The sequence below is a fragment of the Microcebus murinus genome, chromosome 6, assembly GCF_040939455.1.
Source record: "Microcebus murinus isolate Inina chromosome 6, M.murinus_Inina_mat1.0, whole genome shotgun sequence".
Taxonomy (NCBI): domain Eukaryota; kingdom Metazoa; phylum Chordata; class Mammalia; order Primates; family Cheirogaleidae; genus Microcebus; species Microcebus murinus.
This window is the reverse complement of record NC_134109.1, coordinates 102,837,421-102,856,698: the sequence shown is the minus strand read 5'-3', so window position 1 is coordinate 102,856,698 and position 19,278 is coordinate 102,837,421. Positions and strand designations below refer to the sequence as shown.

At 36.2% G+C, this 19,278-nt stretch overlaps 1 protein-coding gene across 2 annotated transcripts in view; it reads right to left on the bottom strand.

The window, feature by feature from the left end:
* The window catches only part of IQCH (IQ motif containing H), a 223,007-nt gene that overhangs the window by 192,521 nt on the left and 11,208 nt on the right, over window positions 1-19,278 (bottom strand). For both annotated transcript variants that reach the window (XM_012740721.3, XM_012740739.3), the window contains exon 4: window positions 1,354-1,471. In XM_012740721.3, the coding sequence (XP_012596175.2) occupies window positions 1,354-1,471 (118 nt within the window). The remainder of the gene's footprint in view (window positions 1-1,353; window positions 1,472-19,278) is intronic.

The following is a 19,278-nucleotide window of genomic DNA, read 5'->3' as shown; positions in this document are numbered from 1 at the left end:
ACAATGGTGACATAGCACATCTTATATTTTCCTGGTTAGAGCTGGAACCCATACTATTTTTTTTTTTTTTTTTTTTTTTTTTTTTGAGACAGAGTCTTGCTTTGTTGCCCAGGCTAGAGTTAGTGCCGTGGCGTCAGCCTAGCTCACAGCAACCTCAAACTCCTGGGCTCGAGTGATCCTTCTGCCTCAGCCTCCCGAGTAGCTGGGACTACAGGCATGCGCCACCATGCCTGGCTAATTTTTTATATATATATCAGTTGGCCAATTAATTTCTTTCTATTTTATAGTAGAGACGGGGTCTCGCTCTTGCTCAGGCTGGTTTTGAACTCCTGACCTTTGAGCAATCCGCCCGCCTCGGCCTCCCAAGAGCTAGGATTACAGGCGTGAGCCACAGCGCCCGGCCAGGAACCCATACTATTAAGTGAAGTTTCCCAAGAATGGAAAAACAAGCACCACATATACTCACCAGAAAATTGGTATTAACTGAACAGCACCTAAGTGGTCACATAGGTACTACAGTAATAGGGTATTGGGCAGGTGGGAGGGGGGAAGGGGGCACGTATATACATATATAATGAGTGAGATGTGCACCATCTGGGGGATGGTCATGCTGGAGACTCAAACTTGGGGGGGGGATGGGCATTTATTGAAACCTTAAAATCTGTACCCCCATAATATGCCGGAAAAAAAAAAAAGAGAGAACACCAAATAAAGCAAAGCCAGAAACCTCTTAAGCTGTATTCCTTGCCACCTGGAAACTTTTCTTTGAGAGCTCTATTCAAAAATGTAAAGGCATTATGTTTTGATCTATTTTGCTTTCTGAAGAAAGCTCTTTTGTTATAGAAATTGACTATGCCATGAATACATCTGAAATAATAATAATATAAAATTATAGAAACAGACCAGTATATTCACTATGTTTTCCAATTTAGAATACAGAGTAAATTTCCTACCTTTACTTTTTAAAATAAAATTTAACAGCTTTATTGAGATATAATTCATATACCATAAAATTCACCTTTTGCTATTGAGACAGGGTCTTGCTATGTTGCCGAGGCTGGCCTTGAACTCCCGGGCTCAAGTGATCCCCTCACCTCAGCCTCTCGGGTAGCTAGAACTGCAGGCTCATGCCACTACTCCAGCTTAAAATTCACCCTTTTAAAGTGTACAATTCAAATGGTGTTTAGTATATTCACAGAGTTGTGCAAGCATCACCACGATATAATTCCAGAACATTTTCATCATCCCTTCAAAAACTTCATGCCTATTTGAAGTCACTCTTGGTTTCCCCTCCTCCCAGCCGCTGGCAATCACTGCCCCACTTGCTGTCTCTGTGAGTTTCTCTATTCGTACCTTTGCTCTTGGAAAGACACGTGGAAATGAATCAGGCTGTCTATGGGGTTGCCAAAGTTTACACTCAGATTCCAGAGGGAAAATAAATGATTTCGGATCAATTAAAGTTGGAAGCAACCTAAGGGGGGAAAAAGACTTTAAAATCAAATTTGCTGTCTTAAAAGCTTCTCAAATTATAATTTTAAAACAATGCTTTCTAGTTAAGATTATATTTTATAGAAAATATTCTATTGGTAATTACACTAAATTAAACCAATCTTTAGCATTTTTACCACTGGAAAACTGCAGTTGCTTTATTAAGCATAAGAATTTCCAAGTCTGATAAAGACATTATAGAATGAATGAAAAGTTCTATCACTCACTAATAAGTATATATGACTAACAATTGACAGAATTATTATACTATAAAACATTTCTTGGTAAAGAGAAACACATACTGTTGTATTTTGTTTAATAAAATCAAATTACAAGATAGTCGATGATAAATATATACAAAATGATGGTCCTTAAGTAGTTAATACTTACATCCTTTAAATCTCTGCTATTTTATATGATTGTAAAGATTTCAAGATGAAAGGTAGTTAAAGGTTTTCCTTGTTAAGCAGTGGACAGTCCCATGGGAGAGCAATGTAAAAACAAACTAAAATTGTAAGAATGAGTATATATGTGTAATTTTATATCTTAAAAATTTTAATTGGAAAACAGGATCTAGTTATTTAAAATGGTCAATGAAATTAAGATCAACAAAGCTCACCCATCAATAACTCAATCCCTTGATTCTACTGTGATTCCCACTTTTGTAAAATTATCTTTAAAAAGCAACTTATGGACTTTTAGTTTTGCTCCAACATGTAAAGAGCTTAGAAGTTGTTGCTCCCATTCTCACAACAAGAAAAAAGCTAAAATCAACTCTTTTTATATCTTTCAGAGAATTGAGATCACAGGGCAAACTGCTGCCCTGAAAACTGGAGAGAGAGGAGAATTCAAGGTGTAACAGCTTATATGGAGCAGAAACCTTGTTGCTGGAACCAGTACTGACAAGAACACTTAAACTCTATTTGACAAATTTCTCAAGGCTTGGTGTAGACTAACTTGAGAGTTAAAAACTCTGGGGGAGGCTGGGCACCGTGGCTCTCATTTGTAATCCTAGCACGTTGGGAGGCCAAGGTGGGAGGATGGCATCAGGTCAGGAGTTCAAGATCAGCCTGAGACCCCATCTCTATAAAAAATAGAAAAATTACCTAGGCACAGAAAACAGAAAATTTAGCCAGGCACATTGGCACACATATCTGTAGTCCTAGTACTTGGGAGACTGAGGCAGGAGGATTGCTTGAACCGAGGAGTGTGAGGTTGCAATGAGCCATGATGATGCCACTGTGCTCTGCCCAGGCAACAGAGTGAGACCCTGTCTTAAAAAAACAAAAACAAAATAAAACAAACAAAACCCCCCAAAACTGAGAGAGGAAGGCAGTCTTTGAAGATCTCACACTTTTGTGAGATTTACCTCCAAGATCCCTATCATGTTCTCACTGTGAAGATCACAGAAAAATCCCCTCCTGCTTCTAGCAAGGGGAGGAGAAGTAACCATTTTGAAATATTCCCAGAGAGTTTTCTTGTTTGTTCTGTTCTTAGTAATGAAGGCCAACTCTTAAGCAAAACCATTTTACCAAAGCCTTATCTGCCCTGGAGGTGGGCAATTAGACAACTCCAGCCTGCTCTAGTTTTCTTGTCACACCTAAAGGGGGGAAATGCTGAGAAAAACTTGTGAAGATAACAGCCCAGGGGCACAGATCCACCAAAAGAGTGAGACCTAATCATAAAAGTACAGAATGCTTCCCTCCATACACACACACCTTACCACCACAATGATGGAGCCCCTACATAATAGAATATTAAAGATGGAAAAAAATGCAAGGTTCAGTCTCTATTTAAGGAGTTTCTAGGGAAACCCAAAGACAACAAAGTAGACAAAAATAAACTGGAGGAAAGTGAAGCCTTAGACACCTACAGCTATAGCAAACACAGAGTAACTCCTAGCCAAGATAAACATAAACCCTTACACTAAAGGCCTACTTAACCCAGTTCCTATTACACAGTAACATAGTGATGATATCCAGTTTTCAACAAAAAATTATGAGGCACTCTAAAAGGCAAAAAAAAAAAAAAATAGTTTGAAGAGACAAAGAAAACATGAGAACCAGATTCAGCTATGACAAAGATTTTGGAATTATCAGATCAGGAATTTAAAGTAACTATGAATAACAGGCTAAAGGCTCTCATTTAAAAAAGTGAACAACATGCAAGAACAAGTGGGTAACATAAACAAAGAGATTTAAACTCCAAGAAATAATTAAAAAGAAATGCTAGAAATAAAAAATATTGCAAGAAATGAAGAATGTCTTTGATAGGCTTATCAATACACTGGACATAGCCAATGAAAGAATCAGTGAGCTTGAAGAAATGTCAACATTAACTCCCAAAACTGAAAAGAAAAGAGGAAAAAGGAATGAAAAAAACAGAACAGAATACCCACGAAGTGTGGGATAACTATAAATGGTATATTATATACATAATGGGACTACTAGAAAAAGAAGAAAAGGACAAAGGAGAAGAAATATTTGAGTAATAATGGCTGAGAATTTTCCAAAATTATAACAGACCCCAAACTACAGACCCAGAAATCTCAGAGAACACTGACCAGGAAAAATGTCAAAAAACTATACCTAGGCATATCCTATTCAAACTATGGAAAATCAAAGACAAAGAACAAATCTTGCAAGAAGAAAAAAATGCCTGACCTATTGAGAAACAAGGATAAGAATTATATTGGACTTCTCTTCACAAATCATGAAAGAAAGAACAGAGTGGATTAAAATATTTAAAATGTAGAAAGAAAAAGCCCACCAATCTGGAATTCTTTTTTTTCCTTTTCTTTTTTTTGAGACAGAGTCTCACTGTGTCGCCCGGGCTAGAGTGTCATGGCGTCAGCCTAGCTCACAGCAACCTCAAACGCCTGGGTTCAAGCAATACTTCTGTCTCAGCCTCCCAAATAGCTGGGACTATAGGCATCCACCACCATGCCTGGCTAATTTTTCTTATATATATTTTTAGTTGGCCAATTAATTTCTTTCTATTTTTAGTAAAGATGGGGGTCTCACTCTTGCTCAGGCTGGTTTCAAACTCCTGACTTTGAGCGATCTGCCCGCCTTGGCCTCCCAGAGTGCTAGGATTATAGGTATGAGCCACCACACCCGGCCATGGAATTCTATATCCACCAAAATTATTCTTCAAAAGTGAAGGGGATCTCAGTGAGTCAGGCTGTGGAAAAAAAAAAAAAAAAAAGTGAAGGGGAGGCTGGGCACAGTGCTCACACCTGTAATCTTAGCACTCTGGGAGGCCCAGGCAGGAGGATTGTTTGAGCTCAGGAGTTCGAGCCTGAGCAAGAGCGAGACCCTGTCTCTATTATAAATAGAAAGAAAATTAGCCAAACAACTAAAAATTGAAAAAAATTAGCCAGGCATGGTGGTGTGCGCCTGTAGTCCCAGCTACTTGGGAGGCTGAGGTAGGAGGATCGCTTGAGCCCTAGAGTTTGAGGTTGCTGTGAGCTAGGCTGACACCACGGCACTCTAGCCTAGGCTACAGAGTGAGACTCTGTCTCAAAAAAAAAAAAAAGTGAAGGGGAAATAAAGATATCTGCAGACAAACAAAAACTAATGGAATTTGTTGTCAGAGATCTATCTTGGAAAAACTGGCAAAAGTAATTCTTTGGAGAGAAAGAGAATGATTTAGGTTAGATATGGTATATATGAAGCAAAAAGAAAACCCAGTGAACTTACCACTGCATTTTTCCTTGTGTCCCAAAGAACCTAGTTGGTTTGCCTTCTCTCTTCACCTTTCAGAGTCTTCTTATATTTGTTTTATATAATGTCCAGGGTTTTTGGTTGTATTTAGGAGGAGGCATAGGAGAAAGTATGTCACCATCTTTCTGCAAGTGAATGTCTCTTCTTAAATCTTTTACCTCCATGAATTATGTGATTAGAAGTGAATTTAGATATTGATAATTGAATTGAGACACAATTTTGTAATCTGTATCCCCACTGTGAGAAATTTTCCATGTCATTAAAATTTCCTCAATAATATCAGTTTTAATAGCAATATAATACACATATAGGGCCGGGCGCGGTGGCTCACGCCTGTAATCCTAGCACTTTGGGAGGCCGAGGTGGGCGGATTGCTCAAGGTCAGGAGTTCGAAACCAGCCTGAGCGAGACCCCGTCTCTACCAAAAATAGAAATAAATTAATTGACCAACTAAAAATATATATACAAAAAATTAGCCGGGCATGGTGGCGCATGCCTGTAGTCCCAGCTACTCAGGAGGCTGAGGCAGTAGGATCGCTGAGCCCTGGAGATTGAGGTTGCTGTGAGCCAGGCTGACGCCACGGCACTCACTCTAGCCTGGGCAACAAAGTGAGACTCTGTCTCAAAAAAAAAAAAAAATAAAAAAAATAATACACATATAGATGTGCTATAATGAATTTAATCATTCTTTTACTGTTGACATTTAAGGTATATCCAAATTTGTTATTATTAGATATTAATAAATAATATAATCATACTTATACAGAAACTCCTGTATATCTCTCCTTATTTCTAAAGATAATTCCCAGAGCCACAATTACTAAATCAAAAATAATAATTTTAAAAAATCTTCTCACATATGTTAAAATTATCTTTAAGAACTTAATGTTCTCTTTCATTTCCAAACTGGTAATATAGATGCTAGCTCACTTCATACCCCACACAGAGAAAACCAAAATAAAATACAGCTCTATGATTATCATCAGCAGTATTCCAGAACCCAAATATAAGAATAAGACAGTTTCCAGCATCAAGGAGAAATGAAAAAACTCCAAGCAGATGGTAAGAGAATCAGATTTCTATATCTATGATTCTCCTACCCTGATCTGCCCTGTACCAAGTGCATAAAAATTTTTTTCCCAATTTACAATTCCACACTGGAAAAAATGAGATCAAGCTAGACAACCAGGTTCCTCACCATCTTGGGTTCCCTAGCAGGAGATCTGTCCCTGCCTTAACCCATGGGATGCATTGAGAATGCCTGAAGGGAGAAATATCCCTCAGAACAGCCAGAAACAAAGAGGGTAGGTGGGAGTATATTTCCAGCCCTGGAAACTCTGCTCTGTAACTTGGCCAGAAGAGACACCAAATCCAAGTGGATTATATTTCAGCAGCAGCCACTATAGGACTCTTGTCCTATAGGTCCCTTGGGCATGGGCTCCTAGCCAGCCTATCCACACTGTTGGGATATCTCCTTTGGGACCTCCCTCATTTACGACAGGCAATGCTCTGATCCTTTACTAGAGCCAAGGTAAACCTGGGCTTAAGGTACTATTTACGGATGAAAAGGAGGCAGCAAACTAGCAGGGGAAAAAAAAAGAAAGAAATTTAAAAATTACAATGAATCTCTGAGTAAACATATCCAACAGAATCCAAAACAAGCCAGGTAGAAAAAACTAGAATAAACTAATCCTTCAGTAAAAAGACACAGACAGGCCGGGCGCGGTGGCTCACGCCTGTAATCCTAGCACTTTGGGAGGCCGAGGCGGGCGGATTGCTCAAGGTCAGGAGTTTGAAACCAGCCTGAGCGAGACCCCGTCTCTACCAAAAATAGAAATAAATTAATTTACCAACTAAAAATATATATACAAAAGATTAGCCGGGCATGGTGGCGCATGCCTGTAGTCCCAGCTACTCGGGAGGCTGAGGCAGTAGGATCGCTGAGCCCCGGAGATTGAGGTTGCTGTGAGCCAGGCTGATGCCACGGCATTCACTCTAGCCTGGGCAACAAAGTGAGACTCTGTCTCAAAAAAAAAAAAAAAAAAAAGACACAGACATAAATCCACAAGAAAGAACAGCAAACAGCGAATTATGACCTCCCCAAACAGACAAAGTAAAGAATCAGTGACTGATCTTAATGAGTCAGCAAAATGGGAGCTTTCTCAACAAGAATTCAAAATAGAAGTTTTAATATAAGTAATTGTCAAGATAACACAGAAAATCAATTCAGAAATTTATCAGAGATATTTAACAAAGAGATTGAAATAATTTCAAAAGTCAAACAAAAATCTTAGAACTAAGAAATACATTTGCTGAATTGAAAAATTCACTAGAGGCTCTCAATAGTAAAATAAATAAAGTAGAGGAAAGGAACAATGAACTCAAAGGCAGGTATTTGAAAATACACAACCAGAAAAGAAAAAAGAATGAAAAGGAATGAAGATCACTTATAGGATTTAGAAAATTACTTCGAAAGACCAAATCTAAGAATTATTGGGGTTCAAGAGACAGTTGAATAAGAGCAAGGGATACAAAGTTTATTCAAAGAAATAATAATATAATAATAATAACCAGAAATAATAATAACCAGAAAACGTTCCAAAACTTGAGAAAGATATAAATAACCAGGTGCAGAAAGGGCAGATAACACCAAACAAATTTGACCCAAATAAGACTACCTGAAGGCATATAATAAAGTCTCAAAGGTCATGGACAAAGAGAAGAGCCTAAAAGCAACAAGAGAAAAAAAGCAAATAACATACAAACAAGCTCCAATTCATCTGGCAACAGACTTCTCAATGGAAACTATACAAGCCAGGAGAGAGTGGAATGGCATTTTCAAAGTACTAAAAGAAAAAACTACTATCCAATTATATTGTATCCAACAAAGCTACCTGTAAAATATGGAAAGATAAAGTCTTTCCTAGACAAGCAAAATCTGAGTGAACTCACCACCACCTGACCCATCTTACAAGAAATGCCAGAGGGAGTTCTTTAACCTGGAAGAAAAAACACAAATGTGCAAAAAGAAAACACCTGAAAGTATAAAACCCATTGGTAAAATTAAGTACATAGACAACCTCAGAATACACTAATACTCGGTTGTGTGCAATCCATTCATTATTCCAGTATGAAGACTAAAAAGCAAGTCTGTCAAAAACAATAATAGCTATCAATCTCGTAAGAGATTGGCAATATTAAAATATGTAAACTAAGATGACAAAAAGTCAAAATTTGGGGGGATGGAGTTAAAGTATGGGTTTTTTTTAGTTTTTTCTTTGCTTCAATTCTTTTCTATGATTTAAGATAAGTTATCATCTCTTTAAAATAACTTGTTATAGCTATGTTTTCTGTAAGCCTTATAGTAACCATAATGTAAAAGCCTTTAATAAATACACTAGAAATAAAAAGCAAGAAATTAAAACATACTACCAGAGGAAATTGCTTAACCACAAAGGAAGACATAAGAAAGGAAAAGAGGATTTACAAAACAACCGGAAAACTAGCTATAAAACGACAGTAGTAAGTCCTTCTTTATTAATAATAACATTGAATGTAAATGGACTCAATTCTCCATTTAAAAGACACAGAGTGGCTGAATGGATAAAGAAATAAGACCTAAACCTAAACATTTGTACCTCCATAATATGCTGAAATTTAAAAAAATTAAAAAAAAACAAGACCCAATTATATGCTGCTACAAGAAGCCCACTTCATCTATAAAGACATACACAGACTGAAACAAAAAGGATGAAGAAAGATATTCACACAAGGTGAAACCAAAAAAGAGGCAAAGTCGCCATACTTATATCAGAGAAAATATACTGCATCTCAAAGATTGCAAAAAGTGACCAAGAAGGTCACTATATAATGATAAAGGGGTCAATTCAGTAAGAAGATATAAAAATTATAAATATCTATGTACTCAATACCAGAGTCCCCAATTATATAAAGCAAACATCAATAGATGTAAAGAGAGAAAGAGAGACTGCAATACGATAATAGTACGGGAATTCAATACCCCACACTCAGTAATGGTCAGATCATCCAGACAGAAAATCAACAAAGACACACTGAAATTAAACTACACTGTAGATGAAACAGGCCTGACATTTAGAGAACATTTCACCTAATTAAAACATAATTCATATTCTTTTCATCAGCACATGGTACATTCTTCAGAATAGACCATATCTTAGGCCTATTAGAAGAGATGAAAAAATAAAGATCAGAGTAGAAATAAATGATATTGAAACTATGGGCCAGGCATGGTGGCTCATATCTGTAATCATAGCACTCTGGGAAGCCAAGGCAAAGGAGAATCAGTTGAGGCTAGGAGTTCAAAATTGAGGCAAAAACAAAACAAAATTTAAAAACCCCAGAAGATCAACAAAATGAAAAGTTGGTTTTTTGAAAAGATAAACAAAATTGGCAAACCTTTAGTTAGACTAAGAAAAAAAGAAAGATGACCCAAGTAAATAAAATCAGAAATGAAAAAGAAAACATAACAACTGAGACCACAAAAATACAAAGAATCATTAAAGACTATTTTGAGCAAATATATGCCAACAAATTGGAAAACCTAGAAGAAATGGATAAATTCCAAGATACATGCAACCTACCAAGATTGAGCCATGAAGAAACAGAAAAATCTCAACAAACCAATCAGGAGTAATGAGATCAAAGTTATAATGAAAAGTCTCCCATCAAAGAAAAGCCCAGGACCTGATGGCTTCACTGCTGAATGCTACCGAATATTTAAAGAAGAATTAATTACCAATTCTACTCAAACTCTTCAAAAAAACTGAAGAGGAGGGAATACTTCCAAATTTATTCTTTGAGGCCAGCATTACCCTGACATCAAAACCAGACAAGGACATAACAAAAAAAAACAAGTACAGACCAGTATCACTGATGAACATGGATGCAAAAATCCTCAACAAAATACTAGAAAACTGAATTCAAAACCAGATTAAAAAGATCATTCACCATAATCAAGTGTGATTCATCCCAGGGGTGCAAGTATGGTTCAATATACATAAACAATAAATGTGATATATCACATTAACAGAACCAGGAACAAAATCCATATGATTATTTCAATAGATGCTGAGAAAGCATTTGATTAAATTCAACATTCTCTTATGATAAAAGATCTAACAAAATGGGTATAGAAGAAACATAACTCAAAATAAGAAAGGCCATGTATGACAAACCCACAGCCAACATCATACTGAATAGAGAAATTGAATGCCTTTCTTCTAAGATCTGGAGCAAAACAAGGATGCCCACTTTCACCACTTTTATTCTACATAATACTGGAATTCCTAGCCAGATCACTAGGCAAGAGAAAGAAATAAAGGGCATCCAAATTGAAAAGGAAGAAATCAAATTAGCCTTCTTTGCAGATGACATGACTTTATATTTAGAAAAAACTAAAGACTACACCAAAAACCTGTTAGAACTGATAAATGAATTTAATAGAATTGTAGGATACAAAATTAACATTAAAAAAAATCAGTTGTGTTTGTATACACCAACAGCGAACAATCTGAAAAAGAAATCAAGAAAACAATCACATTTTCAATAGCTAGAAAAATATAAAATAACTAGGAATCAATTTAACCTAAGAAGTGAAAGATCTACACAAGGAAAACTATAAAACACTGATAAAAGGAATTGAAGAGGATACAAACAATGGAAATATATTCCACTTTTGTGGATTAGAAGAATTCTTATTGTTAAAATGACAATGCTAACCAAAGCAATTTATAGATTCAATGCAATCCCTATCAAAATACCAATGACATTCTTCACAAAAATATGAAAAATAACCCTAAAATTTATATGGAACCACAAAAGTCCCTGAAAAGCCAAAGTAATCCTGAGCAAAAAGAACAAAGCTGAGAGCATCATCCTACCTGACTTCAAATTATACTACAAGGCCATAGTAACCAAAGCAGCATGGTACTGGCATAAAGACAGACACATAGACCAATGGAACAGAATAGAGAACCCAGAAATAAACCCACACACTTACCGGCAACTCATTTTTGACACGAACATACAAAAGAGAAAGGACAGTCTCTTCAATAAATGGTTCTGGGAAAATTGGAAAATCATATACAGAAGAATGAAACTAAACCCCTATCTCTTACCATATACAGAAATCAAATCAAAATATATTAAAGACTTAAAGGCCTGAAACTACTAGAAGAAAACATCAGAGAAATACTCTAGGACATTGTTCTGGGCAAAGATTTTTTTTGTGTAAGATCTCAAAAATACAGGCAACCAAAGCTAAAATAGACAAATGGGACTACATCAAGCTAAAAAGCTCCTGCACAGCAAAGGAAACAATCAACAAAGTGAAGAGACAACCTACAGAACAGAGAAAACATCTATAAACTATCCATCTGACAGAATATATAAAGAGTTCAAACAACTCAATAGCAAAAAATCAAATAACCTGATTTTTAAAATGGGCAAAAGATCTGAATAGATATTTTTCAAAAGAAGACATATAAATGGCCAACAAATATATGAAAAAAATGCTCATAGCACTAATCATCAGAGAAATACAAATCAAAATGACAATGAGATATTATCTCACCTGAGTTAAAATGGGTTTTATCAAACAGAAAGGTAATACTGGATGCTGGTGAGGATGCAGAGGAAGGAGAACCCTGTACACTACTGGTGGGAATGTAAATTAGTACAACCACCATGGAGAACAGTATGGAGGTTCCTCAAAAACCTAAAAACAGAACTATCATATGATCCAGTAATTCCACTGCTGGGTATATACACAAAAGAAAGGAAATCAGTATATACAAGAGAAATCTGCACTCCCATGTTTATTGTAGTACTATTCAAAATAGCCAAAATATGAAATCAACCTAAGCGCCCCTCAGTGGATGAAAGGACAAATAAAATGTGGCACATATACAGAAATCAAATCATATTTGATTTCTGTATATCACACAAAATAGAATATTTTGTGTGATATACACACAAAATAGAATATTATTCACACAAAATAGAATATTATTCAGACATAAAAAAGAATGAAATTCTGTCATTTGCAGCAACATGGATGAGCTTGGAGGACATTATGTGAAACGAAATAAGCCAAGCACAGAAAGACAAATAGCTCATGTTCTCACTCATCTGTGGGAACTACAAAAAGTGGATCTCATGAAGCTAGTGAGTAGACTGGTGTTTCCCTGAGGCCAGGAAGTACAGGGGAGAAAGTGAGTTGAATATACATTCAATAGCAGAAAAAAGACCTAGTGTTTGGTAGACCAGTAGGATGACTATAGTTAACAATAATCTATATTGTACATTTCAAAATAGCTAGAAGAGAATAATTCAAATGTTCCTAGTATAAACAAAAGATAAATATTTAAGGTGATGGATATCCTGATTACCCTGATTTGATACTTATGCATTATATGAATGTATCAAATTATTACATGCATCCACAAAATATATATTTATTATACATCAATAAAATAATAAATTGAATTGAAATAAAGAACTTTGTGCTAATTTATAACTCAATTAGTAGCATAAAAGTATGCCCATCTTGCTTTATCCTCATCAGTACTGAGTATTATGGTGGTTTAAACACTCTATTTTGCTTATTTTTTAAGAAAAATGGTTATATATTGTTTAATTTGCATTTCTCTGGTATACCTGTAAGACTAAACATTTTTATTTCATTTGTATTTCATTACTTACCAGTGACATTACATATTCTTCACATACTCCCCAGTTATTTGCATTTCCATATCTGTGAGTAGTTTGTTGCTGTTCTTTTGTCTATATTATTTTTTTATTGTCAAGAGTACTTTGTATTTAAGAATATTGCCAATTTTTGTGTCATCTGTGGCAAATTTTTTTCCAGTTTGTTATTATGTTTTAGTTTATAATGCTTTTAAAAAATTTATTTTTTTGTTTTAAAAAATTTCAAACCCACAGAAAAACTGAAAGAACGGGGAGCACTCAAATGCCCCTCACATAGAGTACCAAGTTTTAACATCTTGTTATCCATGCTTTAACTCTCTCTCTCTGTAACTAGACTGTTGTTATATTCTATATAACTAGGATTTGTACACTGCACTGGAACACCACAGAATAGATTGGATCTGAGGGGCTTCAATAATTGAGTGACAATGTACCCTCTAATCTACATTCACCATTTAATAAAACCTCCTCTTTTCCTCTCACTGTTTCTATTACTTGTTTTGTTCTTATTTCTTTTTTTTGTTTCCCTCAAATACCCACACAACAGAGTGAGCATAAAGTGAGGATTTCTGCACAGTTCTGATAGCGTGGGTACAGATGGCAGTCACCCTCATAGTGTCAATAAGCAAAGCATGGTCATTAAGAACAGTATGAACAGATAGCACAAGCAATAAAATCTGTGAAAGCCCAGCAATGATAAAAGGAAGAACCACCCTTTGACACACAAGAAAAATCATTGCCAAAGTAGGGATAATAGTGAAATCTATTTTGAAAAAATACAAAAGCACTTGAAGCTCTTTGGAGAAAATATGCCACTGTTGACAATGTCCTTATCATTGTTTCAGAATGACTGCCAGGAAAATCTTGCATTTGCTGGCATCCATTATTATTATCACTTTGTATACTTACTGGTTTTTGTCTCTACCAGACAAAACTACTAGATTTTCCCTTGAGCAATACTTGCTTAAAAGGAAAACCATCTTTTGTGAAAACCAGGCTTTCTGGTTTTCAGGTAGTTACGGAGTGGTACAAGAGTGCTAGATTGCAGACATTTGATAAGGACCTGACTCTGGGCCTCGCTGTTAACCATGTGTGTAACCTGGGACTGGTTTACTTAACTTGTGCAAGCCTCAGTTTTCTCATCTTCAAAAGGAGACAGTAAATATCTACATAGGTTTAAAGAAAGTCTTTTACAAACTGTCACATGATATGAAAATATTGACGATGATTATTATGATAATGATGACAATAAGGATGATAATTATTGCATATCTGCTCTAAGTCATTTTTAAAGGTCTATCCAGGGATAGTAGTCATTTGAAATGAACTCTTCTGATTTCCTGAGTTTCTATAGAGTGAAGCCCCCCATATGTTGGAACAATGTTGATTCTCAGTTACAGGAACTGATCCACTGTCAAAGGAGCAAACAGAGAGCTGCAGTCTTTATTATATGCCTCTCCTTTCAGAAGGAGTTGCTGCTGCAGGATTTTTGGCTTCTGACACTCCATCAGCCTCACAGTTTGAGCAGACAGTTCCTGCCAGCCTGACTGCCAGGTCCCAGTCCTGGTTCAATCCCAGTGGAAGAGGCTTACTTCTACCTTTCATAGCAACAGGGTAGCAGAATTTCCAGGACCAGGTTCTTGATCATACACAGACAAGCCCTCTAGGTGGCCAAAAAATATTGATTCCAGACAGTCATGCTCATCCCAGAAATTCCAAACATAAATCATCTGCATTAGAAAAACCAAGTTTGTTAAAATGCAGATTCCAGGATCTCATCTGGGAGCCAAGGAAAGAGAACTGCAAACCAAAATTCAAGAACCATCACCGTAGACCTGTGGTCTCTCAAATAGGGTACCCACATCCCAGGTGACATAATACATAAGACAATGCCGTTGGTCATGTAGGCAAAGTCTAAGAACTTCTATTTATATTTAAAAAGAAATAAATTATAAGAAATTACTTTGTAGTACCATTTGATATTTAGCTTGTCAGTGGATTCCTCACATGGTCCTGTCTCTTGCAGTTCTGGAGGCATCCTGAGTAGATTTGCTTTCAGAGCATTAGAATGGAATGCAGTTTACTTATGCAGTGGGTTTATGAATTGTATTATTTAATTTTAACTAAGCCTGAAAAAATGGGCACGTCTTAAAAACATTTCTGCAAAAAACATACTTTATTTTGAAGATAATGATAACAAGCATCCATGAACAACAGGAAAATGGCAGAGCTGACATTTTTGCTCTTAGCATGAGCTTTTCTTCAGCCACATTAGAAAGTAAAAATGATGATAATCCAATCGAACTTAAGAAAAGTCAGCCAAAAGAAACCCCCAAACTTAAAAATTATCCAGAAGACTAAACATGGACTTTTACCACCAACACTGAACTTCACCTAAGTGTAAAGTATGTTTTGAGATATTAGCTAGTCAGTTTAAAGTCATCATGATTAACAAGACTATGAAAATAGAACATTGTAATTAATAGCCTTTATTAATAAGAACAAAAAGTTTTGTGTTAACATTTTTAAAATTTAAAAATGTTTATCTTTATCTCATTATTTAAAAATTTCTATTTTTAAAATTCTACTGATATATTTTATAATGCATTCACTATATATGATAATGTATATGATTTATAAATAAATATACATGTATTATGGGTACATACCCAAATTTCTTTAAATGATGGCTGTGTGAAATAAAAGGCCAGGTCCAACTTAGGTCCCAGCTTGAAAATTTCAGGAAGTCTCCTCTCTGACCTTCCGATCAATGATCAATGTTGTGACTAAGCAACCTGTTCCTCAGTGAGTCATGCCATCGGTAGACTAAAAAACACCTTGCTACTTGGATATTATAAGGACTTCATCAGGGAACCTCAGAAGAAAAATGCACTGAATTGGCCAGTCCTGCTTCTTCCAGGCATTAGAACCTAAGGAATTCTGGGCTCTGCAACCTGCCTTGCATATAATCTCCCAGTAGGCCAAGCCAGACTCTGAAGCCAAGTCTATTTATGACAGTATTTCATGGCAAGTGCAGAACCAGGTGTGATTATCTACCTGGGAGCAGAGAAAATGTCAACCATGGGCAGTAGTCCTCAATCTCCTGGATTCTCCTGCTTCTATCTATTCCAGTCCACCGCTATTGCTTCTCTTCCTCCCTGAGCCACACCCTATGACTTTTGTTTTTGACTTCCAAGACCTGCCTCAGGCTTGTTTACTTTGAAGACCCAGTTTGGACTTTTCTCCAGTTTTTAAGCTTTGACTCATCTCATTTCATTTCAAATCACATGCCACGTTAGCCCCACACATCCACAGCTAGGACAAAGATGCTCCTGCCATCTTCTCCAGGCTTGTAGGACCCATACAAATTTGGAAGTCTTCCCATCTTCCTGATAGGAAGGCCAGCGACTATACGATTGTATTGAATAGGAAATATATGATCCAAGGACTACCTCTAGGTGCCAAATCCATGCCCCAGTCAATGTTTTCCTTCACTCTTTCAGACCCTTATAAGGGACAAGGACACTCCTTGGCAAGAGAGACATATAAGATCTCTGCCAGAAACTTTCCATTTTGTTCTTCTAGCTGCAACTGCTACCTAGTTAGCTCTTTTCAGCTATCATAACCTGCAAACCTATAGGCCAGACTCCCTGTTCTCTGTTAAGATGAGAGGAAAATAAGAAAGCTGGAGACAGGAGAACCGAAGTATCAATTAATTTATTAGAGTTGGTGACAGGTATCTCTTCTCCTGTTTACTTCCCCCCCCTCCATTTTGAGGCTTTCTTAGTTGCTTTTTGTATGCTTGGTCCTCGATCACACACCTTCTCCACTTCCTACAGACCTCTGGGCTGCCATCTATATAAGCCTCCCGCTTTGCCCTCCTGGGCTCTCTTGATTCCAAACTAAGAGTCAATACACCCAACTGGTAAGGTAACATCCAACATTTTCTTCTCTAAGAATCTCTTTTATTATTTTCCCTATAGATTCCTTATTTTAAAAGATTATATAAATGAACCTATTTACAAGTCATAGTTTTAGTTCCAAATTTAAAAATTAAAGATATAAATGGCCCCAAACTAAAATGTTTAATCAGTATGTACTCATACATTTTCTTTCATTGAATTGTTTTATTCAAGTTAAGAGTATACTGTTGAAATTTTAGACTAATCATGATTTATTTTAAGAATTTAAAAATATTGAAAATAACTTTCAAATACCATTATATTATCTTTCATTAGCATGACAGGGATTTTGTTAGAATTCCTACAGACTTCATGATCTTGTGCAATTTATTCAATCTTAGTTTCCTCATCTATAAAATGTAGATAATAACAATGCTGACTTCAGTGTTATTGTAAAGGTTATTTGAGATAATGTAAACGTGATTTGTAAAGTTTAACATGCTATATAATGTACATTTGCTTATCTGACTTCTGGCATCCTTGTCTCCAAGACTCTTTCTAGATTGGCATATGGCTCTATTTCCCTGATCTTAGCTCCTCATCTTAATCTACAGGGACTTAAAACTTGAAGCTGCATATCTTCTATTTCATCTTCCCCAAAACCAAGTCCCATGTGCATTAGGAAGTCCCAAGTAACCTCAGATCCTAAGTCAAAAACAAAACTTAGTGCTTTTTTCTCCAAACTTACTTCTCCTAGCTATCATTTTGGATCAATGATTCCTCTATCTTCTCAGTGACCCAATCCCCAAATCTTGGGGCCAACCTTGAGTCTCACTGATTCTACTTCTATACAATCTCATGTTCATTGAGACTCTTTCCAAATGTCTCACACCTAACCTTTCCTTACTCCCCCACCATCATCTTTGCCCAGGCCTATGTATCTAGGATTAAACTGAGTAACAAAGACAAGGTCTATGACTAATCAGTATTTCCTAAATATGTAGGATAGTGGTTGGTAAACAGCAGCTGTTCAATAAATGTTTCTTGAATAAGTCAATGATAAATAAATTATTAAATGAATATATGGGTAATTGTGGAAATCAATCTACTAATTTCCTATCTCTAGACTGTGTTGTTTCCCAACCACTCTATATAGCACTTCCAGGTTAATCTTTATAAAATGTCATTTTCATCATGTCATAATTTGACACAAAAACCTTCAATGGCTTCCTATTTTCTAAGATGATGAATTTAAAATTTACTATCTAGTATTAAACTCTTGTTAAATCTGTCCCCTACCTTATCTATTCAATTGTTTTCCCATTTCTCTTCTCCAAGCCTGCTAGTCTTCGCAGTTGAAAAGGCCTCCTATGTTTATTCTCCATGTGGTTTTCATTCATCTTATTTTTTCCTTCTCAGAAAGCTTGCCCTTTTCTTTTCTGCATGCCTGAGTCCAAGTACTACTTTACCCTTGAAATCTTTTCAGACTACAATAGCCCATATTAACCTCCTCAAGGTTCTGATTGCTTATTCTACTTACACCACCTTTTAATCACGTGTTATGATGCACTGTAATCTGCACTGAGCTAGCCACTATGACTAGACTCTAAGATCCTTGAGGTAGTGACCTTCTTTCTAATTCCAAAGAGCACTAGCCATGGTACTAGCACACAGTTCAAATTCATCTGATACCTCTTGACTTGAATTAAATATGAGCTGAACAGATGGTCTCATTCAGAATGCCAAAGTACGGATAAGGAGGAAGGCAAGGAAATGGGCTTTCAGACTCACCATAGACCCAGATGTTGGTGGAACTCTGGAGTGCAAGTGTGTTGATATAATGAAGTAATGATGACAGATAGTGTTCCTGCATCATGGTGTCCACATCATTTGGACATTCCCAGACCTTTCTGCTACTCTAGGTTCCTAGCATTCTGGAATAATTTTCTCCTATTCCAAAGTATAGCATATGATCATATGCTAATAATCTGCCAGGAAGGCAAAGCGTACTTACAATTTTCTCCAGCATTCTAAGAGATATGAGCGTACTAATTCATATATAGTCTATTACTATCTCTGCATCGCAATGTTTCATTCTTTCACTTTGGCTAATTTGCTAACATGTACAAAGAGGATTTCAATTAATGAAAAGCACATTAAGAGTTGAGGGAATCTTGGCTCTAGTGTTGGTTCTATTCACCAACTCTCAGATCTTGGTCAAGTCCCTTAATCTCTATGACCTTATTTTATATATTTATAAAATGAAGAGTAATGCTTATCAAGCCCATGACATACTTATTTGAAGATCAAATAAAATAATATAAATATACTACGTATACTCTCCATGGAAGGGGATAAAGTAGTATCATCAAGAGAAAACATTTGTTGAGGCCCTACCATGTGCAAGGCACTAT